Raw genomic sequence first — 27,460 nt, 5'->3', positions numbered from 1 at the left:
TGTATCTCTGCAGCGCCCCGTGCGGCTGCTTCGTGTGATACTGCCATGCTGAAAGCCTTGTCCAGCGTAACATCCTTTTCTGATAGAAGCCGTTTCTGGGTTCTTTCACTTTGAAGCCCACACACAAACTTGTCCCTTAAAGTATCTGCTAGTCCCGTTCCAAACTGGCAGTGTTTCGATAGCTTGCGCAGTTCCGTTAAATACTCAGCATTACTTTCGTCTTTATGCTGGTTCCTTTTGTGAAACTTAAATCTTTCTGCTATCAGTAGCGGTGTGGGGTTTAAGTGGTCCTGTAGGATTGCCACTATGCTTTCAAAATCCTTTTCCACTGGCTTCTCTGGGGTTACTAGATTTCGCAGTAAGCCATATGTTTTTGCACCCATGGAATTCAACAATAATAATGATAATAATAATAATAATTCAACTTTATTGTCATTGTACAATGCACAAGTACATGAACAACAAAATGTGATCTTGCAAGCTCCCATGAGTCCAGTACAAATAACATTAACATTAAATATAAATAGCACCGTCCTGGGAGAAGCAAAGCCGCTGCGTCTGTGCGTGCCGCCATTCCATTTCCACCATTCCTCCTGTCCGACAATCTTCAGCCCAACGCCCGGGCCTGCTCACCAGCTGCCCCTCCTGGGGCTCCTTCCGTGCTTTCCTGGCATCTGGCACTTCATTCGCCTTGCAGTACACTTCTATGCGTTCTACATATGTCGCCCAATCTTCGACTTCATTGTCGAACGCTGTGACACTGCCACTCTTCGACATCCCTGGGTGTGGTTAGACTGGCTAAAAATTGCATCTCCCGCGCTCTCCCTTCTTCTCCGCTGGCTCAAAATGGCGTCTCCCCCGCTCTTCCTTCTTCCCCCCGCGGACGCTGCTCAGCCCTTGAACACCGGCCGCACTCTGTGCGTTTTCCTGCACGCCTCTCTCATTGACGCCGCTCGGTCCTGAACCCCGGCTGCACCCCGTGCGCTCTACCCTCTCTCTCTTTTTTTTTTTCCATCGACGCCGCTCGGTCTTCAACCCTGGCTGCGCCCTGTGCGCTTTACCCTCTCTCTTACCCCGTCGATGCTGCTCGGCCTTCCCCTGTGCCGTCGGTCGGCTCCAGCCACCGCCGTCCGGGAAGGGGTCTGCGCCGTACCTGCTGCCAGCCCGTCTCGCTGGAGTCTCCCCCGGATGGTCGATGCCCGTGCCCCTGGAATCGGCCTCCTTCTGCAGAGTTGCAGGTAGGTTCGAATCGACTCGTCACCAATGTTAAATCCGTGAATCTTGATGTTTGGTGTCCTTCAAGAAATAGACAGAGACTGCAGAGGAACAATCAACAGGTGTTTACTGGATGAGGGTTGCTCTAAAACTAACAGTACAGATCCCTACTCAGGGTTATATACAGGTGTGGTCACTGCCGGCACGACAGTATACAGGAGCTGTAAAAAGTAGTTCTCCCCTTAAAGGTACATACACTACAGAAATTAGGGGGGAAATTAGATCTTTGAGAAGGAAAGGAAAGCTATTGACTTGTAAGATGTCTCCATGTCTACTTTACCCTCCCATTTTACAGCTTTCCACAAAGGCATCTACACTGTGACATGTCACCTTCTAGATACTTTATGATGGAGCTTTGCCTGCTCGTGGCCTGTGTTCTCATCACAGTCTGTGCCTCCTCAACCACCCCAAGCTCAAATGAGGACTGGGAAACCTGGAAGGCCACCCATGGGAAGAAATATAACAGTAAGGTAAGAAATCCCAGATGTGGAGAAAATCAATCCAGGACACATTCCAGATGCCTAACCTTCCTATTTCCTAGAATTAGAAGTTATGGTTGTTGCAAGTTATGAGGCCTACCAATTGCCACAGCAACAACTTTTATTTCAATAGCACCTTTCACAACCTCAGGACATTCCAGAGCACTTTAAAACCAACCAAGTACTTAGTCACTGTTGTAATATAGGAAACGCAGCAGCCAATTTGCACACCGCAAGCTCCGACAAAATGCAATGTGGTAATGACTAGATAATTTGTTTTAGTGATGTTAGTTCTGAGATAAATATTAGCCAGGACAACGAGGAGAACTTCCCTGCCCTTCTTCGAATAGTGCTGTGAGATCTTTAAAGTCCACCTGAGAGAGCAGACAGGGCCTCTGTAAAGTCTGTAGGTATTATGGCGAATTAATACACAGACTACAAGAGTAACTTTAACAGGACTTTATTATTCGAAGGTCAGGGCGAATCTGCCCAATAAATCCTGACACAGCACTTATATACCGGTGTGGTCACCGTCGGTATTACAGTATACAGCAGCCAAGATAAAGTAGTGCCACACCTAAAATAGTTCTCTTAAAGGTGAACGGTTACATACAATAGTTCTCTTAAAGGTAGAACAGTTACATACACCACAATCCTCCCTTTTTAGCTTACAACATACTTATTCCCCATTAAACATAACATCATAACATATATCCAACTTCATGTTGAAACAGTTCACAGATGTAGTCTCTGTGGAAACAGTTCACAGATTCAGTCTCTGCGGGAAACAGTTCATAGATTCAGTCTCTGCGGAAAACAGTTCACAGATTCAATCTCGGTGGATGCGCCTTCCATACTTCTTGACTCGGTCCTGACAACACCTCAGTGGTGTAGCAGTTCCCTGTGGTGTAGTCGGTTCACGTTGCTGGAGTGACTCATCCAATAGTCCTTCACTGGACTTAACAGCTTGAACTTCCGTCCTTCTGAACCAGCATTGTTGGCTTGTAAAAACTTGAGTACCTTGGGAAGTTTTTTCTACTTCCAAACTGATTTGGCTCCGTTCGAAGGGACCCCATGCGTGATCTAGTAGTGATGATGATGGTCCAGATGATCATCATCTTCTGCTTCGTCTTTTCCTTTTCTGCTTCTTGGCGACTCTCTGGGCTCCACTGTCAGCTGCCAGCTGCATGCACAGTTCCTCCTTCTCGTCCTCCTTTTTCCGTAGTAGCGCCACCATCTCCCGATGTTCCTTAGACTTTTTGTGATTCTTCATGGTTTCTGCACTTTGGGAGTTTTCATCACAAGCTGGGCAGAACAGGTCATCGTAATATTCGATGTCGTCCAACAGGTCATGGTAATATTCGGTGTCATCTTGAGCTAGGCCAGTGAGAGGGTCTTCTATTTCCTCCATACCCAGCTGGACATTAGCCAGCTTTTGTTCCAAATCCAGACATCTTTCCTGAAGAGACTTCTTCAGGCGTTCAGCTTCATCCAGCTTTTTCTGGGCTTCCTGCAAGTCTTTTACTAATGACGTCATTTGTGATTTCAATACTTCAACTTCATTCGGAGATTGGTTGATCGGACTATTCAATCCCTCTACTGCAGCAGCTGTTTCAACCTTCTGTTGTTCAACATTGATGTGAGTCAGCGTACTTTTGGCATCCAAGGGTTGCTCTGCTGCCATCTTCTCAGTCTGTGTTGCAACCTCAGCTATTTCAATAACTTTTGGGAGCTCCAAACCCCTCTCCTTTGAAGATTTAAACTCCTGTTCAATTTATTCCCATTTCAGAGTCTTGTCCTTCAGCATATGAAGGAGTTGGCTGACCGTTAACTCCAAACCCCTCTCCTTTGAAGATTTAAACTCATGTTCAATTTGTTCCCATTTCAGAGTCTTGTCCTTCAGCATATGAAAGAGTTGGCTGACCGTTAACTCTTCTGACCTCATACGTTTCCCAGTAGCTGCAGGGCTGTTTATAACCTTGCCCTGGGGCTCCTTTGCTGTTTCTACTTCGCCATCATCCGCAGCCTCCACCATTCGAATTTCCCCACTTGAATCGTCCGGTGATGCTGCACCCAACTTCAGTAGGAGCTCGGAGTTCATGGCGACCAAATCAGTCTTTTCTGCCTGCAATCCGCTAACAAGCGCTTTCAGTTGCTGAACCTCTTGCTCCACCAGATTAAAGCACGCACCTTCTGAAACCGAATCAGCTTTGATTCGTTTGGCCTCCTTGCCCCGACGGTTTGTGTGCTCCTGCTCCTTTTTCTCCATCAGCTGTTTCTGTTGTCTTTCCAGGTTCTCCCACTCTGTGTCACAGAACTTTTTCATTGCTTTCATCTCTTGTTCGAGACGGCAACTCAATTGTTCTAATTGCTGTTGTAATTTGAAATGGAGTTGAGTTCGAGCCCAGTGTTCCTCAGAATTGTGCATATCTGTAAACTGGACAGACTCCGAATTCTCTGTCAAACTATGTTGTTGTTGTTCAGTGGAATTCTGTTCTGAAACTTTGTTCTCCTCTGAAGCATAAGCATTTATGCACTCCTTCGTTTTTCCAACCTTAGTCAGCAAGTCCATTTTAAACATGTCTTTCGCACCTGGGCTGGTCTTATCGTCATCCGTTTCAGAGTCTGAGCTGATTGTCTTCACCGAGTTCTCACTCATTATTGCTTTTAAATAGTGCCATTCCATGTTTATTTCCCAGATCCACTCCCGTCCCAGAAGTGGTGGACCTCCCTCAGGTAGTACATATAAATACATTCCTTGGTGTTCTTTGCCCCTGTCTCTCACCTTGACTTTTATCTTTCCCATGGGGTATACTTTCTGCCCCGTGTATGTCTGCAATACGATCTTGGTATCTCTCAAGGGTATGTGTGAGAATAGCCGGTTGTAATCCCTTCGATTTATGACTGATAGGGCTGATCCTGTGTCCAATTCCATTTTCACTTGGACTCCGGTTATTTTTAGCATGACCCAGATAGTTTGCAGGTCAGCTTCCTTACTCACATTGTGAATTCTCAGACTACCCAGTTCCTGAACGGTTGGGTCTGAATCCGAATTCTGTTCATCTGAACTCTTCTCAGCCACCTTGTGTACCTTATTGTACTTTTCCTGCTGTGACTTTTTTTTGTTGTTGTTGGTCTTCTTTCCTGACCGGCATACCTTAGCTATGTGACCAAGTTTGCCACATTTTCTACATTCCTGGTTTTTAAACCAGCATTGGTTCTGGTCGTGTGTTGTCTTCCCACAACGATAACATTTCGATGTACCCGAAGTAATTTGATCCACACTGAGTACCGCTGCCTTCAGCTGCATTTCCGCTGTACCTCTCGCTGCGGCTTCGTGTGATGCTGCAATAAGGACAGCCTTATCAAGTGTGAGATCGTTCTCTTCTAGCAGACGCTTTTGTGTTCCTTCCTTCGACAACCCGCACACGAACTTGTCTCTCAATGCCTCTGTCAGATTTTCCCCAAACTGGCAGTATTTCGCTAGTCTACGCAGTTCGACCAAGTATTCCGCGTTGCTTTCCTCTTTCCGTTGCGTTCTCGCATAGAATTTGAATCGTTCCGCCAACATCAGTGGTGTGGGGTTCAAATGATCCTTCAGGACAGCAACAATATTAGCAAAAGTCTGATCCGCCGGCTTAGCTGGTGATAGAAGATGCTTCAATAGCCCGTATGTCTTTGCCCCCATTGCGTTTAATAAGGTGAGAGCTTTATCATCATCTGCTATCTTATTGGCCTCACAATATATCTCGATACGTTCTACGTACGTGGCCCAATCTTCCACCTCGGAATCGAAGTTGTTGATGTTACCATGCTTAGGCATCTTCACTATCTCTCACTATCTTTCTGCGAAACAAACACGAAATTTTTCTTTAACTTTTTTTTTTCAAAATGGCGGTTTCCCGCGCTTGTCTTCTTCCCCCGCCCACTTTCAAAATGGCGGTTTCCCGCTTCTGTCATCTTCCCCGCCTACTGGCGGCTTCCCGCGTTTCTTCCCCTGGCGGGAGGGGTAAGCTTTTCCCTCGGGCGACGACCGCTGCCTTTCGGGGTTCGCAGCCTGCGCGTCAGCTTCAGTGCGTTCCTTGTTCCCTTTTCTCGGCAGGGCAACCGGCGCTGGGTACAACCCGTTGACGGTGAACAGTTTCAGCCACTGGGCTGGACCTCGCTCAGTCTCCCTCGCTCGGGCTCTGTTGTTCCCTTTTCTCGGCAGGGCAACCGGCGCTGGGTACAACCCGTTGACGGCGAACAGTTTCAGCCGCTGGCTGGATCTCGCTCAGTCTCCCTCGCTCGGGCTCTGTCTCTCCCGCTCGCTCGGGCTCTGTCTCTCCCTCAGCGGCTTCCAATCGCGCCTCCCAGCCCTCTCGCAGTCCGGTGCTTTCCTCCCCGGCTGCGGCTGAGTTCTCCGTGATTTATTTATTTTTATATCTTCCCGCGCCTTACGATCCCGGTCGCAGCGCTTCGTGGCCTCGGTCGCTGCCCGGCCTTTTTCACTCCAATCGCGCCTCCCAGCCCTCTCGCAGTCCGGTGCTTTCCTCCCCGGCTGCGGCTGAGCTCCCCGCGGTTTATTTATTTTTATATCTTCCCGCGCCTTACGATCCCGGTCGCAGCGCCTCGTGGCCTCGGTAGCTGCCCGGCCTTTTTCGCCGGTCGCGGTCTAGCTGTCTCACGACGCCGTTGCGTCTCCCAGCCCGCTTGTACCGCGGCTTCCGTGCTCCACGCTGCCCCAGTCTCAGCACCTCTGGGCCCGACTTCTGTCCGGCTCCTTTCCCCCGACCGTGGTCGAGTTCACCGCCCTTATCCTCCGTTTATTTTTTTATTTTCCCTTTACTCACAGTCACCGTGGCCGACTTGCTTCTCGTGCTGATCGGCTCACTCACCACCGTGGCAGAAGGGACAATCAGTGCCTGTTGCTGATGGAAGGCTTCGTGTCTGAATTCTTCCTTCTTCCTTGCTCTGCAGACTCAAGTTTTCTCTCAGCAGAACGACGAGGGCGGGTGCCTCTTCTCGACGCTCGTTAACTGCTTCGGAAGTATTGTTGCCGCAGGGTAAGATCGAACTCGTCGCCACTGTAAAGTCTGTAGGTATTATGGCGAATTAATACACAGACTACAAGAGTAACTTTAACAGGACTTTACTATTCGAAGGTCAGGGCGAATCTGCCCAATAAATCCTGACACAGCACTTATATACCGGTGTGGTCACCGTCGGTATTACAGTATACAGCAGCCAAGATAAAGTAGTGCCACACCTAAAATAGTTCTCTTAAAGGTGAACGGTTACATACAATAGTTCTCTTAAAGGTAGAACAGTTACATACACCACAGCCTCGGTTTAACTTCTCATCCCAAAGACAGCGCCTCCGACAGTGCAGCACTCCCTCAGCACTGCACAGTAAGTGGAAGCCTGGATTATGTGTTCAATCCTCTGGAGTGGGAACATGATCCCACAACCTTCTGACTCATAGTCCTACACACTGAGCCACGGACAACACCCAAATTACAGTACCAATTGCAGTACTGTACTCACATAGCAACAACTTATTTATATAGTACCTATAATATAACAAAACATCCTAAGGTGGGAGTCGGACCACATCAGGAGTATAAGGGTGGCTGGGGGATGTGGCCAATAGTGTAGGTTGTGAGGTATGTTTGAAAGAGGATTTTGAAGGTGGAGAGATAAAGCAAGGCAGAGGAGCTTAACGAAGGATTTCCAGAGTGTAGGGTCATGATGGCTGAAGGTTCTGTCACTGACCTTGGAATGGGGTCGAGGAGAATGCAAGAGGTTAGAATGGGAAAAGCAGAGCGCATGAGCAGGACTGGAGAAGGTTGCAGATCCAGGGAAGGATTCGTAAACCAGGACAAGGATTTTGAAGTCGGGGTGCTTTCATTCCTCTTCAAGTTGTAAATTCTCACTGAATCTTTGGCTGGAGTTTATATCAATTTCTTAACATTTTCCTTTCAGCTTCTAGGCAAATTTTCCCCAAAGTAACGCATAAACCGTAACACCCAATGTGCTGAGACTGTCCAGATTAATTTCACGCTGGACATTACAGCTAGCTACAAGACTGAGGAGTCTTTCAGCCCATCAGTGCACTGGATTCAAACTCAGGACCAAAAAGTGAAAGGACAGTATGCGGGCTCACCGTGCCATGCAGTCCTCCTCCTTTATTGAACCTTTTTTAGCATTTTAAGTGTCGGATTGGCTCAGTGGTAGCGTTCTTGCCTCTTAGTCAGAAGAGTAGGGCTTCACCGACCCCCCCCCCCCCACTCCCGCAGTACTGAGGGAGTACTGCACTGTTGGAGATGCCGTCCCTGAAATCCTGCAGAGGTCATCCCAACCTCCTGCTGTCTTCAATCGTTTCCTTTCAGGGGGTCCCACCGATCACCTGCTGAAGTTACGGTGGGAAACCAGGACAAACCCCTGTGGAAATTCTCAGGCCAGCCTTCTGACTGAAGAGTTATGCTCAGGTCCTGTCTGCGTATTCCACTGGATAGAAAAGGCCCAAGGGGAGTTTGCCCTGTGTCCTGACCGACCAACACCACCATCATTTATCTCTTGTGGGACCTTGCTGAGCGCAAATTGGCTGCCGCGTTTACTTACGTTTAAACAGTGACGACAATTCAGAAAGTAATTCCTTGGCTGTGAGGTGCTTTGGGATGACCTGTGAGCCCTGTATAAATAAAGTTATTTCTTTCTTTTTAGTTTTGAATAACACAGCAACAGGTACAACACTGGGGCAAGAAAGCGATCACATGAAAAATAGTAAAAGAACAATTCCCCCAGCCTAACTTGGCAATGACCGCTGCTGAGCTCACATGACTAGTTTTGCTGCAGCAGCCACTAGAATATCAAACTATGTCTGCAGCACATTGGTTCATACACCCCATCTGAATCATAATTCAAACCTCCCGGCCCTGCTGACCTTTGAACTTGACAGCTAAATTTAGTTTAATAGCAACATTTTCAACATACATTACACCAAGGTCCCACAATGGCGTGTTAGTCTGTAATCTCAAAAAAGGAAGTGTTCAGCGTCATATTATATACAGTGATAATAACAGTCTTAATTGTCAGCCGTGGCTCAGTGGTAGCATTCTTGGTCACCATAAGGATGTATCTCATAGCCCGTGATCGAAGCCACACTCTCAGAAGTATTGCATTTGCAAGATTCGCTATCCTGTGAAAAACAAAACAGATGGAAAAATATAGATATCAAATTAACAGTGCGTAGGTTTGTGGTAGCTGTGGCTCAACGTGTAGCACTCTCACCACTGAGGTATAAGGTTGTGGGTTCAGAGTCCCACTCCAGGGACTTGAGCACAAAATCTTGGCTGGCATGGTGCAGTACCGAGGGAGCACTGCACTGTTGGAGGTGCTGCCTTACAGATGAGATGTTAAACTGAGGCCCTGACTGCCCTCTCAGGTGGATGGAAAAGATCCCAGGGCACTATTCAAAGAACAGCAGGGGAGTCCTCCCTAGTGTCCTGGGCCAATATTTATCCCTCAACCAACATCACTAAAAACAGATGTTCTGGTCATTATCACACTTCAAAAGTACTTCATTGGCTGTAAAGCACTTTGGGGCTTCCTGAGGTTGTGAAAGGCGCTATAGAAATGCAAGTTCTTTCGTTCTTCTTCCTTTACAAGTCAGTAACAATCTAACACCTGAGGCCAGATTAAGCCAATTGCTACAAATTCAGGTCTTCTCGTGATCAGTGTTGTCAGTCACTCCTGTAAGTAATCTGAACATCTAACCTTTATTGTTGACTCGCTCTGACCTATATCTACAGGTATGTTGGTGTAACCTGGGGGTGTAACAGGAGTACCCCCTTGTGATCTGAATTTGAGTCTTTCACAAGACCAAAGGTGGACCAAGGGAACACTTGGTCAGAAACAGCCAAAAAAGACATATTAACTGTATTTTATAGCACGTCGACATATAAATTACCATTTGTAATCGAAACTCATTTATCCCACCCAGTTTCACCTCCCTCCTGTACATAGGGAAGGTCATGAACTGGCCGTGCCAGTGCACATTGATGGACTGTATTACTCGTATTTCCAGAATGATTTACTGACTATAAGGAACCAAATCCTTGCATTTTGGCCTTCAGCCCAGGGCAAAACTTCCCCTCTCTATTGTCTTCAATGTCAGCTTTCAGTCAAACTGTCTACCCTCCTCACCCAGGAGTCAAATTCACCAGCCTAACTTGACAATGAATTCAAATGATTAGAGTTGTGGCAGCACCAGTAAGTCTGAATGATTGCTAAAATGTCAAACTATCTTTTATTGTCTGTAACACATTGACACAGGTACCGCGCCTAAATTCTAATCCCTATCTCCCAGCCCTGTTCCCCTGACAGATAAGCTTTGCATTTTTTACATATATCACAACAAAGTCTATGTCAGCATAGTCTGAAATCCCAAACTTGACACCAATGAACAGTAACATTGAAAGGACATACAAACTAAAGTTGCTTTTACATCCCAGGAGCCCAGGGCTTGCGCTGCTTCTCCTGCTCTACAGGTCTCACGCAGCCGACAGCGACGCCGGAGTGAACTTACTGAATTCGCCAAGCCCGACCACCCTGAAGACCTGTTTTTACAAAGCCTTCCCTTCCACCGGCAGATCTGGAGCGTTCACTTCCAGGTTGTGGCCCCTGTGTGAGACAGATCTGTCAGATGTCAGCTGTGGCTCAGTACTAGCTCCTTCGCCTCTTGAATTTAGAAGGTTGTGGGTTCACGTCCCACTCCTGTGATTTGAACACATAGGGGGAAAAATTCAGTTGGTTTGCGTCTCCCGTTAGTGCCTTAAGAGGGTGCTAATTGGGGCGCAAAGCAACTAGCGCCCGGGCGCGGCGATGTTTGCGCCGCTCACGAAATTAACTAGACATTTTGCGGCGGCGCTAAACACTACCGTCACGATCTCCTGTGCTGGCAGATCACCTCGCTCCTCAGTCTTTGCGCCTTAAGACAGGTGGGAAGCACCTGATTTAGCACTCCTATCAACTCCAGGGGCGATAAAAGCCAAGTTTGCAGTCGGAGGCGATAATTAGCGCCAGGCGCTAATCTTTGCGCACGGCCGACAACGGCGCCACAAATGGGGTGATACTGAATTTCTCCCCCATAATCTAGGCTGACACTCCTCAGTGCAGTGCTGAAGGAGTGCTGTACTGTCAGAGGTGCCATCTTTCAGATGAAGTGGTGGACGTAAAAGATCCCATGGCACTATTTCGAAGAACTGCAGGGGAGTTCTACCCTGGTGTCCTGGGCCAATATTTATCCCTCAACCAACAGAACAAAAACAGATTATCTGGTCATTTAGCTCAATGCTATTTGTGGGAGCTTGCTGTGTGAAAATTGGCTGCTGGATTTCCTACATTACAACAGTGACTACACTCCAAAAGTACTTCATTGGCTGTAAAGCATTATGAGGTATCGTGAGAGGCGCTATAGAAACCCATGTCTTTCTTTCTTTTTATGTATCGCCCATTCATGTCGACTGCATCTTACAGTAATTTATCACTGTTCTGTGTTCAGAAAACAGAGTCTCTCAGGAAAGAAATATGGCAGAACAATCGGAAGAAAATTAAGACCCACAATGACAAGCAAGGAAATTCTACATATCTAATGGGCATGAATAGTTTTGGCGATTTGGTGAGTGCCGTTATTGGGTATGTTAGCCTATTGATTACGGTACTGAGCTTACAGTCCAGTGGTTGTAAGTTCAGTTCCCACTACGGCAAGTTGGAAAATGGAATTCAGTAACATCTGGCCATTTGTGCACTGGCACCAGATACAATTACTGCCAAAACTGCTGGCTTTGTTGTAAAACCCCAACTGGTTCGCTAATGCCTTTTAAGGATGAGGATCTGCTATGCATACTTGGTCTGGCCCACACATTACTCCAGTCCCACAATACATAGTTCAATCTTAATGCCCTCAGGGCTACTAGCGATAGGCAGTAAATGTGGCCTTGCCAGCATTGCCTACATCCTGAGAACAAATATTTAAACAAAAAAATACTCAATATAAGATCTGCTATCAATGTGGTCCATAGTGACTGGGGCTAGGTGTTGCATAAACAAGCTGAAGTGAATTGAACATTTTGATCTGGCCTATTGGTCCAACAGAATAAGTGATTGTCACCTAATATAGCTGTGGGCTGGGGACCAGTGATCGCCAGAGCTTTGGATGAAGACCAACAGGAGTTGGCAAGATGAGCATTTCTATTCAAGAATACCTCATTTTTAAAATAGAAAAACGTGGGTCTTATCTGCAGATAATGGGATCTTGATTGGATAATCTAAATAGACCAACAAAAAGTTAAAAACTCACTATTATCTGCAAGTTTCCATTACCCTTGTCTCCATTTTGTCAATCTTACTCACTTAAGAAGTAAAATGTGCCCCAAATCTTCTCTGCACATAGTCTCATGATTAATATGGCTCTAGATGTCATTGCTGTGGGTGATGTGGGATCAGATCTCCTTTTTTTCAGGTGACAGCCTTGGCTCAGTTGGTAGTCACTTTCGTCTCTGAGTCAGAGATTGTGGGGTGAAGTCTCACTTCAGAGACTTGAGCACATGAATTAGGTTGACACCCCAGTGTCAGAGGTGCCCGTCTTTTGGATGAGACGTTAAACCGAAGCCCTGTCTGCTCTCTCAGGTGGACGTAAAAGATCCCACGGCACTATTTCGATAGAAGAGCAGGGGAGTTCTCACCGGTGTGCAAGCCAATGTTTACCCCTCAACCAATATCACTAAAACAGGTTATCTGGTCATTTATCACATTGCTGGTTGCGGGAGCTTTCTGTGCACAAATTGGCTGCTGCATTTCCTACATTACAGCAGTAAGTACTTCATTGGGTGTCCTGAGGTCGTGAAAGGCAATGTACAAAGGCAAGTTCTTTTTTTCTTTTTTTTCAGACAGAAAAGGAGTTTTCTCAATTATTCAACACACATGGCTTGAAAGAAGTGTTAGTAAATAACCAGACACGACAGAAGTCTAAGGCCCGAAATGCCCATCACCTTCCCGAGAGTGTGGACTGGCGCGCTGCCGGCTACGTTACCCAGCCAAAGAACCAGGTACCAACTCTTCTCCTGTCGTCAATTCAACATTCAGTGCAGGGCTGTCGGCTCACGGAGATTGTCGTTGCCATTGTGTGACGGCTTTGCTCAGTCACCTGTCCTCTTTAAAAGAGTGGGGAGTGCTCCCATTGCCCTGGGCAGCATTCCACCCTTAGCCAACACCACCGGAACAACACATGAACTGGCCACTCATCTTCCTGCTGTTTATGGGATGTTGTTGCTGTGGAATGGCTTCCCTGTTTGCTTATGTAATAGTCCCATCACTTCTGAAGTATAACGGCGATATATGTCCAGTAATTACCTTCACTGGGTACATATATCGCCGATCCTTCATCATCGTTGGGTCAAAATCCTGGAACTCCCTACCTAACAGCACTGTGAGTGTACCTTCACCACATGGACCACAGCAGTTCAGCAAGAAGGCCCACCACCACCTTCTCAAGGGCAACAAATGCCGGCCTTGCCAGCAATGCCCACGTCCAAAATGAATATTTAATGTGAGATGTTTCAGTGTGACAGAAAATGCAGTTATTATTACGATGATACGGGTTCAGAAAACCAAAGCACCCAGTATATTAGGTACAGCCATCAGCTTGCTTGCATCAATCAGCTGTATTCTCACTTCCCCATCAAGAGGTTTACTGAGACTTATTAATTGCTTTAGTGCACATTCATTTCTCCTAGTTCACTCCCCTTCTCTCATAAAGGCAGAGCTAGGGCACGGTGCCACAGACACCAGTCATCCTCCAGTCGCGCATGGGTTGATTTGAGGGAGCTGGGCACTAACTGCACCTCCCATGGTAAATTTGAGGGTGCACAATGCACTCCCAACCCCAAGCCTGTTACCCAATGAGTACCTCGGTTGGAGAGCCAGTTGTTGTTGTTTTTGTATCTTCACAGTCTTCCCTCACAGAACAGTGTGAAATAATGGAAGCATTCTCAGGCTGATTGCCAGTCTGACAGGCCACCACGTGAACGCTGCTTCCATGGCCGTACCCATCCTTATACCAGCTGATAGGGGGGTTAGCCCTACACAGCAGGAGTGTTTTATGGGTTCCCACAGCCCATACAATAAGGAGGGGAGCTACCCACACCCACCGGACGCGATTATCCCGCTGGCTCTGAATTCAGAGCCGGAACTGTCTGGAGCAGGGTTCGAACCCTGCACCAGGAGAGGGATTGAAAGAAACTTCTTTACACAGAGGGTTGTTGGTGCATGAAATGCTTTGCCACAGGGTGTGGTCGAGGCAGAGACCATTGCATCTTTTAAGGTAAAACGGGATAAATATTTGAAGCAGAGGGAGATGCAGGGCTGAGGGGAAAGAGTGGAACAATTGGATTCCACCAGGAAGAAGGTGGCACAGACATGTTGGGTGGAATGGCCTAGTTCTATGCCATAAATGTCCATTGTTTTTCGATGGATCGAACTCCCTGCCCTTCATCAAGGATTGCTACTTATGGTCCACCTAGACAGGCAGACAGGACCTCGGCTTAATGTCTCATCTGAAGGATGACACTTCCGACTGTGCAATACTCCTTCAGTTCTGAGCTGGAGAGTCAGTCTGGATTACCTGCTCAAGTCTAGGAGTGGAGCTTAATCTCATAACCTTCTCCACCAGGGTCAGTGCAGCAGCTGCTGGGCGTTCGGTGCAACCGGGGTATTGGAAGGGCAGCTGTTCAAGAAGACGGGCAACCTCATCGCCTTGAGTGAACAGAACCTCATTGACTGTTCAAAGACGATTGGAACCTATGGATGCAATGGAGGCTGGTCATCGAGTGCCTTTGACTACATATGTAAGAGCGGAGGAATTGAAGCTACGTCCACCTATGCCTACACTGCAAAGGTACATCTAATTGCTGGAGTTCACCATTCTGACAATGACTCACACTTAAAATACGTTAAAACACACATATGTATTTTAAAAGCGCCACCAATTTATTAAAATGAAGCTCACCAAACTTTACTTTGTTAATTATAATATGTTGAGCCTCCCATTGGAATAAATATGTAACCAATTATAGTTTCAAATATATAAGAATTAACTGCTTGCATTTTTATAGGACCTTATCAGAAACATCTCATTGGCGCACAGCAGGATCCCATAAACAGCGGTGAGATGTTTGTCAGCTTGGTTCAGTCGATTGTAATCCCACCTCAGGTTCATGCATCACTCAAAGACTTGAGTGTACAGCAGATACTGGCACTCCGGAACACCGTTAGGGGTGCCGTCCTTTGGACGTGATGTTAATGCTGTGGGGAATAAAACTATTTCAGGTGGCACCATGGAGCAGAGGGATCCCAAGTCATTCTTGTGTTGTGTCAGCCGGGGCTCAGTGGGCGGCGCTCTCACCTTCTGAGTCAGGTTGTGGGTCCTAAGTCCCACGCCATGGAACTTGAGCACAAAATCTAGGCTGCCACTCCAGTGCCTGTACTGGGGGAATGCTGCAATGTTGGAGGTGCCGTCTTTCAGATGAGACGTTAAACTGAGGCATGCCTGCCCTCTCAGGTAGACATTAAAGATCCCATGGTGCTATTTTGAAAAAGACTGGAGATTTCTCCCCGGTGTCCTGCCCAATATTTATCACTCAACCAACATCACTAAAACGGATTATCTGGTCATTATCACATTGCTTTTTGTGGGACCTTGCTGTGTGCAAATTGGCTGCTGTATTTCTTACATTGCAACAGTGGCTACATTTCAGAAAGTAATTAATTGGCTGTAAAGCGCTTTAGGATGACCTGAGGCCATGTAGTGCACTGAGATTCCCGGCCACTGTTCAGCATCTTTTAAGTTCACCTGAGAGGGCAGACGGGGCCTCGGTTTAACGTCTCATCCGAAAGACGGCACCTCCGACAGTGCAGCGCTCCCTCAGCACTGCACTGGAGTGTCAGCCTGGTTTTCATGCTCAAGTCTCAGGAGTGGGGCCATGACTTTCTGAGACCGAGGCGCGAGTGCCACCCACTGGGCCACAGCTGATGCGAATCTAAGAACTGTTAATTTGCTATCTATAATTTCCCGCTTGTTTTTCTTTCACACAGGGTGGTGAATCTTGCAAATACAATGCTTCTGAGAGTGTGGCTTCTGTCAAGAGCTATGAGATACTTCCTTATGGTGATGAAGAAGCTTTGACTCGAGCAGTGGCTGAAATTGGACCCATAGCTGTGGTGATTGATTCATCATTGGCATCGTGGCAGTTTTACAGCTCAGGTGAGGATGCCATTGGTCCTCCAGCCAACCTCAACTCTTCAAATCTCAATCTACAATCTAATTTTACCAGACTGCGATGGCGTAGAATCTCGTCGGACCCTGGTGGGCCAGGGGTGGTGGAGGGGATGGGGCGGGGTGGGGTGGTGGGGGGATGGGGCAGGGTGTTGGGGAGGCAGGAGGCAGAGCCCGAGGCCCTTACTGTGCAAAAGGTAGAAGTGAGCAATCTTTTACTTTCAAATCCCAGCAGTGGACAGTTGCCCTGCCGTTAGCGGTTGATCGAGCCTGCTGGATAGAAGAGGCAGGATTCCTGAGGGGAAACTCAGGAATCCCACCACACCCCCTTCCCAACACACCCCTACCCCACCAGACATGCCGGCAAACAGCTGTTGGAATTTAGGTGGGACAGGCAGAAGACGCGCCCAAGGGTTTGGAATTTAAAATGTAAGTTCGGTGGCGTGGAATGTGTCGGGTGTTTTTGCGTGCCCCATGTTTCTATGACTCTCCCTTGAGTCAACCCATGCATCAAAAACTCCCCGGTTTGGGTTGTTTCCCTTGGACGGCAGGAGCTTTTGCCAATAGTCCCTGCCTAGCCTGTCGATTAGCGGGTAATCCCACACAGAGAGAGACCAAGGCCAAATAGGTCGTCTCCTATGCCCGATGTGCAGCATCCCCAGCGAGATTACTGTGTAACCCGGCCATGACCGGATGCCACCCGGTTGGTCTTCCAAATTATACCGCGAACCACAAGCCCCACAACCCCCAAGTTCGGACCCAAGGAGTTACTATGGATAGATTATAATTGACTCAGACAAAATGGAACGGTTCAGGTTGGTCAAAGATCGATTCCTTTTATTGCACTCACAAAACGACAACCCCTACTCCTCTCACTTATGGCGTAACGAGTAGGTGACCGTGGACACTAGCTTATAACCGTAGACTAAAATACCCACCCTGTCGGTTACGCCGAACCAACCCCTTCCCATAATCTAAGCCTAGATAATGGAAAAACCCTTCTAACTAAACCCCTCTCCCAGTTTGGTCAGAACCCACACTTGGAAGCCTCCTCACACACACATACATGTTAGCCTGCATCTTGGACGCTTGCAGTTCCTCAGCAGCCAAACACGCGGGTGGTCCTGGGGATTTCTAGAGGTGTATGCTGGATATAATTACCAGCCCTTGTCGTTGATTCATGTGGTCCTGGCTCCGTTTGACTCCAGAGACAAAACCGTGCCTAACAGCGGCAAGCAATGAGGCCTAGAGAGTTACGTTCAGGCAGTACGACGAGGCACTCACTTCGGGCGTTCCTGGAGAGTTGATGGACGCGTAGTTATGTGGAGAACCCCGTCCCAGATGGTAGAGAAAAGCAACCCCTGAATCCCCAAAGTTCAGCATATTTATACCCCGTATAATACACAAAACTGGCTGGGCGATTCCTGGTTACCATGGTCGCAGAGATGCTAGTTGGCCTTCCTGGTGACGTCTCTGTCCTGGATTGGTCATCTTGATGTAAACAATAGTAGGCCATTACTGTAGATGAGCAGTTCTCGAATTGCTAACTGTTTGTTAAGTTCTTGACTGCTCCTTCATTGAAAGAGTCCAGAGGTGTTACTTTTGGCCTGCAAACCTCATTGTCCATCCAGACATCCCGGCTCCATGGACAAAGGGTGGTTTTCCCAAAATCACACAAGCTCGAATATGAAAAGGCCCCTGCCTTTCATGATGTCAGCGTTGAGACTGGTTCCATGACAACCCAAAAGACAGACAGCTCCTGCTATCTTCACAGAAACCAACAGGCAGTCCTTTTTAAAGTCCAAGGGCTCGAATTTCATCAGGCCACTGAGGCGTGTTTGGAGGCATGTGGGGGGTTAAAATCGCGAAATCGGGGGGCACGAACCCATCCCACCCCCAACCCGCCTCCATGCCTGTTTCCCAGGAGGCGGTTACCTGACCTGTGCTGGGAGCCGCCTCCCCGAGGCAGGAAGGGGATTAATGCCAATTAACTGCCTGTTAACAGGTAGTTAACAGGCAGTTTTTAGCCTAATCCCTATTTCTTTCCTTAAGTGTGGACTTCCCGACGGCTCCAAACCACGCCAAGTTAGCAAGGCGGACCGTCAGGCTGAAGGACTTGGAGGGTTCGAGATGTCCGGTGTTCAGATGAGTGATGGGTGCATGAGTGCAGAGGTAAATGTGTTTGGTGTGTGTAAAGTGTTTAAATACATTTTACTTACCTTTACAGGCTTCCTTCCTTCAGGTCTCGGGAGTCCCTCATCTCAACGGCACAGAAAGCAGAATGGCCGCAAGCTGTCAAAATCTGCAGCCTCTGCTTTCTGTTCTGGAGAGATCCCTAAATCAGCCTGAGAGGAAGGAATTAATTAGAGTACAGATTGTCAGTGTTTGATAGCTTCAAAGAGCTGTCAAACGCTGATATTTCATCTGTCAAATGCTCTTGACAGATGAAATGTCAATCTGTGACGTCACCTATTGCCGGGTGGCCCTTAATTGGCCTGCTGAGCCCGCTGGGCGGGCTCAACAAAGTCAATCAAGGGAAAATCAAGTAGGTTGGCCACAACTCGATGGAGGCGGGACTACAACCCCAAAAGTGGGAGTCCCGCCTCCTACTCGCCTTCATTGATAAAATCCAGCCCCAAAAGTCCAAAAACCATTTTGAAACGCAGCCCAAGTGCGTCTCCATTTTAAAAGGGTACATATCCATTTTAAAAGTCCAAAAATCCTTCAGGCCCATGCACCCACTGATGTTGGCACTGGCCAAATCCTACACCCCCCTGTGATAATAACACCGTCAAACCAGCGGCAGAATTATCACGCAATCGGTGTGCGTATGAAGGCCCCGGTATGTCTTCAGACCAAACCAAACCTACCTTCCCAGGAGTTTCCTAAACTAAAACAGACTGTTCCCAAAACTTGGACAACGAAACAGTTCCTTGAAAGTACAATGTCCCCAATTCTTTAAAACTCGTCACGAGGTGGAGGCAGAAAAACCTGTCCCCCTGAGTAATTTGTGACCACATTCAGAACAATACAAGGGAAAAGGTAAGTCGTTTCTCCCCACAGCATTTCTCAGAAATGAACTTAAAGCAGGTACCCTCTCCCACGGCCGCCAATTTTAATTACACTAGGCAACCAGGCTTCAGGCACCCTTGTACATTCCCGTAAACGCATTAAAACCGGCGCAACATACCCGTCGCAACATATACAACAGACTGGGTTGGCCCCTCTGGTCCACCCGAAAACGCTTACATCCGACAGTACATCGCACAACTCATTTATAGCAACGGTGAAACAGCTTGTGAAGTCCGGGGCCGATAATGCAGCAGTCTCAGCCACCGATCTCAAACTGCCACCCCTCATTGCCTGCAGGTCACAAAACAAAACATACAACAAACAAAACACCCGCAAAAGCAACCTTAAAGAACGGAAAATGTACAAAGCTGGGCCTGCTGGCCCCAGCCCTAGAGAGACCCACGACCTACGTCTGGGGCCTCTTGTGGCTGACTGGGGGTGAGTAAGGTGGCGTCCATGGCGCCTTCGACTGCCAGACTTGACTGCCCCTTCTTACTACCCCTGCTATCGGATCGTCCGGTAGCGGGTCACCCTCATCCCACATCCAGGGAGGGAGACTCGTCTCAATCATGTTCATAATTGCACCCCTGTGGCGCACGGCCTGTGTGGTTCCCTCCTCAGGCTTAAACAGCTTGCACTGATTGATGTGGAACCACTTTGTGTGTCTAGGGAGTTTTATGGCATAGATCATAGGACTGGCTTTTTCCACAATCGCATATGGTCCCATGTATAAAGGCTCAAACACCCCTGCCCGAGCATAGTTATGGACCATGATCTGATCCCCTACCTCCCATTCGTGTGTGTGCTGAGGCTCTAACAACAATTTGTTCTGGCAATTTTGTATCCCCAGGTTGTGGGCTGCCCGCCCGTAGACCTGTTTAAGGTTGTGTACAAGTTCTGAACGAACCTATGCCGGTCGACCTCCTGGAGCTGAGACTCGGTGAGGACCGGCGCCAACACGTGGGTTGGGGTACACATGGTCCTCCCAGTCATTACCTCCTATGGGGGAATAACCTGTGCTCCTGGAAGGGCTGGCCCAGACACCCATGAGGATCAGAGGCAGGACTTCGTCCCATGATTTGGGTCCCATCAGGGTTCGGTTCATGCGCTCCACAATTCCCGATGACTGGGGGTTGTGAGCCACGTGCCACTTCCCTTCTATCCCCAAGAGCTTGAGGGTCGTCTGCATGACCTGCACCATAAAATGGCTCACCTGGTCGGGTTCCACTACCTGGGGCAGCCCCCACCTTGAGAACACTCCCTTGACCAGTATGCGAGCAGTGGCCAGGGCTGTAGCTGCCCGGCAAGGAAAAGCATCCACCCACTTGGAGAACACATTCACCAGGACTAAGCAGTACTTATTCCCAGATTTGGTGGTGGGTAGGTACTCAATAAAATCGATCTGCACCGATCGCCATGGTCCCTCTACCCCCCTGGTGTGTCCCAAAGCAGCCTTCCTGTGCTGAGGGTCGGGATTGTTAGCTGCGCACACGAATAATGTGTGCAGAAACCCCTTACATCCTCCCTTAGCTGCGGCCACCACCCTGCCTCTTCTACCCGCTGCCAAGTGGTCTCTGGTCCTGGGTGTCCCGCCCCGGGGCCCTCGTGAGCTAGCTGGAGAAAGTCCTCCCGATGCTGTACTGGGACCACTCACGGGTCCCCCTTAAAAAACATCCCGTCCTTAACGCTGGTGTCAGCAGCGCCAAAGGGACCTTCTATTACCTCCCCCTTCTCCCTACCTAGTAGGACGGCCTTGAGAATGGGGTGCTGTGACTGTGCCTGTTTAAGATCTGGGGCTAGAGCGATCCCTGGTGTGTACCCCTGTCGTGGATGGCTGCTACTGGGGCCGCTTTCCCCGGATCCCACAGGGTTCCCTCTCTAGCTCCCTTCTTTGCTAATTCGTCTGCCCTCTGGTTCCCCTGCCCACGGGGTTCTGTCTTAAAATGGGTCTTTACCTTGTGGATGTAATAATCCCCTCTATTCTTAGTGGCCTCTAAGATTTTGTAGAGCAACCATGCTGTGGTCAGGGGTCTCCAATCGGCGGATTTAAACCCTCGTCTTGCCCAGATTGCCAAATATTCAGTGCAAGAGCTGCACGTGAACATTGAATTTGAGCAAATGGTATAAGGGGGGTACTCTTCGGGGTGGGTCGCAACGTAGGCCACGGCTGCCAGTTCGGCGTGCTGAGCGCTCATGGTGCTGGGGAGTTTTACAACCTTCTCTACCTGAGCAGTCAGGTCATAAATCCCACATAGAAACATAGAAACATAGAAGATAGGAGCAGGAGTAGGCCATTCGGCCCCTCGAGTCTGTTCCACCATTTAATGAGATCATGGCTGATCATCCAAATTCAGTAGCCTGTCCCTGCTTTCTCCCCATATCCCTGGATCCCTTTAGCCTTAAAAAAAAATATCTAACTTCTTCTTGAATTTATTTAATGAATTGGCCTCTACTGCCTTCTGTGGTAGAGAATTCCACAGGTTCACCACTCTCTGGGTGAAGAAATTCCTCCTCATCTCAATCCTAAATGGCTAACCCCTTATCTTTAGACTGTGACCCCTGGTTCTGGACTCCCCCACCATCGGGAACATCCTTCCTGCAACTAGTCTGTCTAGTCCTGTTAGAATTTTATAAGTTTCAATGAGATCCCCTCTCATTCTTCTAAACTCTAGCGAATATAAGCCTAATCGAACCAATCTCTCCTCATACATCATTCCTGCCATCCCAGGTATCAGTCTGGTGAATCTTCGCTGCACTCCCTCCATGGCAAGAACATCCTTCCTCAGATAAGGCGAACAAAACTGCACATAATACTCAAGATGTGGTCTCACCAAGGCCCTGTACAACTGCAGCAAGACATCCTTGCTCCTGTACTCGAATCCTCTCACTATGAAGGTCAACATAACATTTGCCTTCTTAACCGCCTGCTGCACCTGCATGCTTACCTTCAGCGACTGGTGCACAAGGACACCCAGTTCTCGTTGCACTTCCCCTTCTCCCAATCTATTGCCGTTCAGATAATAACCTGCCTTCCTGTTTTTGCTACCGAAGTGGATAACTTCGCATTTATCCACATTATACTGCATCTGCCATGCATCTGCCCAATCATCCAACCTGTCCAAATGATACTGGAGTTTCTCTGCATCCTCCTCACAGCACACACGCTCACCCAGCTTTGTGTCATCTGCAAACTTGGAGATATTACATCTTGCTCCCTCATCTAGATCATTAATATATATTGTGAATAGCTGGCTTCCTAGCAGCAATCCCTGTGGTACCTCACTAGTCACGGCCTGCCACTCAGAAAAAGACCCATTTATTCCAACTCTTTGCTTCCTGTCTGCCAACCAGTTCTCTATCCAAGTCAGTACCTTACCCCCAATCCCATGTGCTTTAACTTTGCATGCAAATCTCTTATGCGGGACCTTATCGAAAGCCTTCTGAAAGTCCAAATACACCACAACCACTGGTTCTCCCTTATCTATTCTACCAGTTACATCCTCAAAAAATTACAGTAGATTAGTCAAGCATGATTTACGTTTTGTAAATCCATGTTGACTTTGACCGAACTTGTCACTGTTTTCCAAGTGTTCTGCTATTACATCTTTTATAATGGACTCTAGCATTTTCCCCACTACCGATGTCAGGCTTACCGATTTATAATTCCCCATTTTCTCTCTACCACCTTTTTTAAATAGTGGGGTTGCATTAGCTATCCTCCAATCCATGGGAACTGTTCCAGAGTCTATAGAATTTTGGCAGATGACCAACAATGCATTTACTATTTCTAGGGCCACTTCCTTAAGTACCCTAGGATGTAAATTATCAGGCACTGGGGATTTATCGGCCTTCAATCCTGTCAATTACCCTAACACCATTTCCCTACAAATACTGATTTCATTCAGTTCCTCCCTCTCATTAGACGCTATGTTCCCCGACATTTCTGGGAGGTTATTTGTGTCCTCCTTTGTGAAGACAGAACCAAAGTATGTATTTAATTGGTCTGACATTTCTTTGTTCCCCATTATAAATTCCCCTGATTCTGACTGCAAGGGACCTACGCTTGACTTCAACAATCTTTTTCTCTTCACATATCTATAGAAGCTTTTACAGTCAGTTTTTATGTTCCCTGAAAGTTTACTCTCATACTTTATTTTCCCCCTCTTAATTAATCCCTTTGTCCTCCTCTGCTGAATCCAAAACTGCTCCCAATCCTCAGGTTTGCTGCTTTTTTCTGGCCAATTTATATGTCCACTCCTTGGATCTTATGCTATCCCTAATTTCCCTTGTTAGCCATGGTTGAGTCACCTTTTTAATTTTATTTTTATGCCAAACAGGGATGAACAATTTCTATAGTTCACGGTGGCATAGTGGTTAGCACTGTTGCCTCACAGCGCCAGGGACCTGGGTTCAAATCCAGCCTTGGGTGACTGTCTGTGTGGAGTTTGCACATTCTCCCTGTGTTTGCGTGGGTTTTCTCTGGGTGTTCCGGTTTCCTCCCACAGTCCAAAGATGTGCGGGTTAGGTTGATTGGCCATGATAAAAATTGGCCCTTAGTGTTAGGGGGGATTAAATATGTGGGGTTACGGGGATAGGGCTTGGGTGGGATGGCTGTCGGTGTAGGGACCGGGTGCTAGGGTTTGGATGATCAGCCATGATCTCGTTGAATGGCGGAGCAGGCTCGAAGGACCGAATGGCCTACTCCTGCTTCTATGTTTCTATCCATGCGATCTTTAAATGTTTGCCATTGCCTATCCACAGTCAACCCTTTAAGTTACATTCCCCATTCCATCCTACCCAACTCACGCCTCATGCCATCGTAATTTCCTTTATTTAAATTCAGGACCCTAGTCTCTGAGTCAAATACTTCACTCTCCATCTTAATGAAGAATTCTATCATATTATGATCGCTCCATCCCATGGAGCCTCGCACAACAAGATTGCTAATTAATCCATTCTCATTACATAATACCCAGTCTAAGATGGCCTGATCTCTAATTGGTTCCTCAACATATTGGTCCAGGAAACCATCCCATATACACTTCAGGAATTCCTCCTCCACAGTATTGTTACTAATTTGGTTAGCCCAATCTATGTGTAGATTAAAGTCACCCATGATAACTGCTGTGCCCTTATTGCATGCATCTTTAATTTCCCGTTTAATGCCATCCCCAACCTCAGCATTAGTGTTTGGGGGTCTGTATACAACTCCCACTAACGTTTTCTGCCATTTGGTATTTCTCATCTCTACCTATACAGATTCAACATCATCAGAGCTAATATCCTTCATTACTATTGTGTTAATCTCCTCTTTAACCAGCAATGCTACCCCACCTCCTTTTCCTTTTTGCCTGTCTTTCCTGAATATTGAGTACCCCTGGATGTTGAATTCCCAGCCTTGGTCACCCTGGAGCCATGCCTCTGTAATCCCAATTATATCATATCTGTTTACATCTATTTGCGCAGCTAATTCATCCACCTTATTACGAGTGCTCCTCACATTAAGACACAAAGCCTTCAGGCTTGTTTTTTTAACAATCTTTGACCTTTTAGAATTATTATTTACTGTGGCCATGTTTGAGTTAAACCCTTGATTTCTCTGACCATCACATTTGCTTTTCTCCTTCCTGTCTTTTGCTTCTATCCTTGCTTCCCTTTCCTCTGTCGCCCTGCACAGGTTCCCAGCCCCCTGCCATTTTAGTTTAAATCCTCCCCAACAGCACTAGCAAACACTCCCCCTAGGACATCGGTCCCGGTCCTGCCCAGGTGCAAACCGTCCAGTTTGTACTGGTCCCACCTCCCCCAGAACCGGTTCCAATGTCCCAGGAATTTGAGTCTCTCCCCCTTGCACCATTCCTCTAGCCACATATTCATCTGAAATATCCTTCTATTTCTACTCTGACTAGCACATGGCACTGGTAGCAATCCTGAGATTACTACCGTTGAGGTCCTATTTTTAAATTTATCTCCTAACTCCCTACATTCAGCTTTTAGGACGTCATCCAGTTTTTTTACCTATATCGTTGGTACCTATATGCACCACGACAACTGGCTGTTCACCCTCCCCCTCCAGAATGCCCTGCAGCCGCTCCAAGACATCCTTGACCCTTGCACCAGGGAGGCAACATACCATCCTGGAGTCTCGTTTGCGGCCGCAGAAACGCCTATCTATTCCCCTTACAATAGAATCCCCTATCACTACAGCTCTCCCACTCTTTTTCTTCCCGTCCTGTGCAGCAGAACCACCCACAGTGCCAGGAAGTTGGCTGCTGCTGCCTTCCCACTATAAGCCATCTCCCTCAACAATGTCCAAATTGGTATATCTGTTTGAGAGGTGGATGGTCACAGGGGACCCCTGCACCTCCTGCCTGCACCTACTACTCTGCCTGGCGGCCACCCATTCCCTTCATGCCTGTGCAGCCTTTACCTGCGGTGTGACCAATTGATTAAACATGATATCCGCGATGTCCTCAGCATTGTGAATGCTCCAGTATGTATCCATTCGCAGCTCCAGCACCACAATGCAGTCTGCCAGTAGCTGCAGCTGGATATACTTCCCTCACACATGGTTGTCAGGGACACAGGAAGTGTACCTGATTTCCCACATAGTGCAGGAGGAGCATGCCACGGGGCCGAGCTGTGCTTTCATGACTTACCCTTCAATTAATTTAAATTATATTAAATCAAATCAATACCACCAATTACACTACAATTAAATGATATACTCAAGTGCCCTTGGTTATTAGCATGCCCTGCTACACAACAGAGACCTTAGAAACTATAACCACAAAAATTAAGACCTTCTAAACTTTATAAACTATTAACCTTAACTGTCAAACTATAGACTAGTATAAATACTCACCTGGCCATACTCACCCAATCAGCTGCTTCCTCTTGCCTGTGTCACTTTTTGAATTGTGGCGAGGCACTGGAATGCCTCCACCGGTCTGCGAGATTGACCGGCCTTTGAGAAAAAGCCTGCGAAAGTGAGTTTAAACACTCACTACTCTCCTGCTGCTCCTGACACCGGCCTCTTCCTACAGGGTGAAAAGTTAGGAAAAACAAAGGCGAAGCAAGGGAGCTCCTCCTTCCACTCCTCCCCTAACTCCGACTCACCCAACTCGCAGCACTCTGTTGAAACCGCTTTCGCCACCCACAAGCACAACTGCGGACGGGTGACTGGGGTAGAGGTTAGAGTAGACAGGGATCCCATGTCTAGGCCCCAAAAACAGCATAGTTTTCCCAGGGAAGCGGAGGCAGACTTGGAGACGGCACTGGGTTCCCTGGTAAAGCAGGGTGTGTTGAGGCCGATTGCCACCCATGTGAACTCTCCCTTTTGGCCGGTCAAGAAAGCTGATGGGTCATGGAGAGCCACGGTGGACTACTGGGTCCTCAACAATAATATCCTAGCCTGCGCGCCCACAGTCGCAGCTGTAGTGGACCTAATTCGAAAAATTCCAGCCAACGCGACCACGTTCTCGGTGCTGGATGTTTCGAATGGGTTCTGGTCGATTCCCCTTCGACAGGAAGACCAGTATAAGTTCGCCTTTACATTTAAGGGCCAACAGTATACTTGGACATGTCTTCCCCAGTGGTTTCATAACAGCCCCTCCATCTTCCACCAAAGCATGGCTAGTGCTCTGAAGAATTTTAGCCAGCCCCAGTAGGTCATTCAGTATGTGGACGACATTCTCCTCTTTAGTGATAAAGAGGAGCACGGGCCACTGCTGAGCGAGCTACTGAAGTTACTCAGGGATGCGAGTTTCAAAGTCAACCCAAAGAAGGCTCAGGCCGGTCAGAAGGAAATAAAATTTCACTGGCTGACCATCCGAGCAGGTGAAAGGGGATCGATGATGCCCGATGATAGGCAGTACAGGAGCTCCAAGCCCCCAAGACGGTGTCAGGGGTGAGGTCTTTTCTGGGGCTCACAGGGTACTGCCAGGATTTCATTGAGGGATATGCAGCCACAGCAGCCCCTTTACTTCGGCTCCTCCGCAGGGGAGTCAAATGGGAGTGGGATTCCAACTGCCAGGCCGCATTCACCCAGCTAAAAAGGGACCTCCAAATGGTACCTGCGTTGGGTGCGATTAACCAGGGGGCAGAGTTCTCTCTAGAGGTAGCAGCCAGCGGGGACAGCTTGAGCTCGGTTTTGCTTCAGGAGTGACACGGCAAGCTGAGACCTATGGTGTACTCCTCCAGGGTGCTCACAGATGTGGAGAGAGGATACTCCAATTGCGAAAGGCATCTTTTAGCCACGCATTGGGCCGTGAAGCGCTCGCAGCTCTCCACGGGATCCTCCCCGCTAGTCCTCCTAACGCAT

General features: G+C 47.9%; 1 protein-coding gene across 1 annotated transcript in view; it reads left to right on the top strand.

Annotated features, from left to right (window-relative positions):
- Positions 1-1,577: 1,577 nt before the first annotated feature.
- The window catches only part of LOC147108370 (cathepsin K-like), a 43,223-nt gene continuing 17,340 nt past the window's right edge, over positions 1,578-27,460 (top strand). Inside the window, exons 1-5 of the mRNA XM_086006038.1 lie at positions 1,578-1,745; positions 11,299-11,415; positions 12,686-12,844; positions 14,467-14,691; positions 15,888-16,056. Coding sequence (XP_085862164.1) covers positions 1,599-1,745; positions 11,299-11,415; positions 12,686-12,844; positions 14,467-14,691; positions 15,888-16,056 — 817 coding nt within the window. The 5' untranslated portion in view covers positions 1,578-1,598. The remainder of the gene's footprint in view (positions 1,746-11,298; positions 11,416-12,685; positions 12,845-14,466; positions 14,692-15,887; positions 16,057-27,460) is intronic.

This window comes from Somniosus microcephalus, chromosome 13, assembly GCF_052327205.1.
Source record: "Somniosus microcephalus isolate GS21.2 chromosome 13, FLI_Smic_1.0, whole genome shotgun sequence".
NCBI classification, from domain to species: domain Eukaryota; kingdom Metazoa; phylum Chordata; class Chondrichthyes; order Squaliformes; family Somniosidae; genus Somniosus; species Somniosus microcephalus.
The sequence above is the reverse complement of the archived record's forward strand: the minus strand, read 5'-3'. Positions and strand labels throughout refer to the sequence as shown.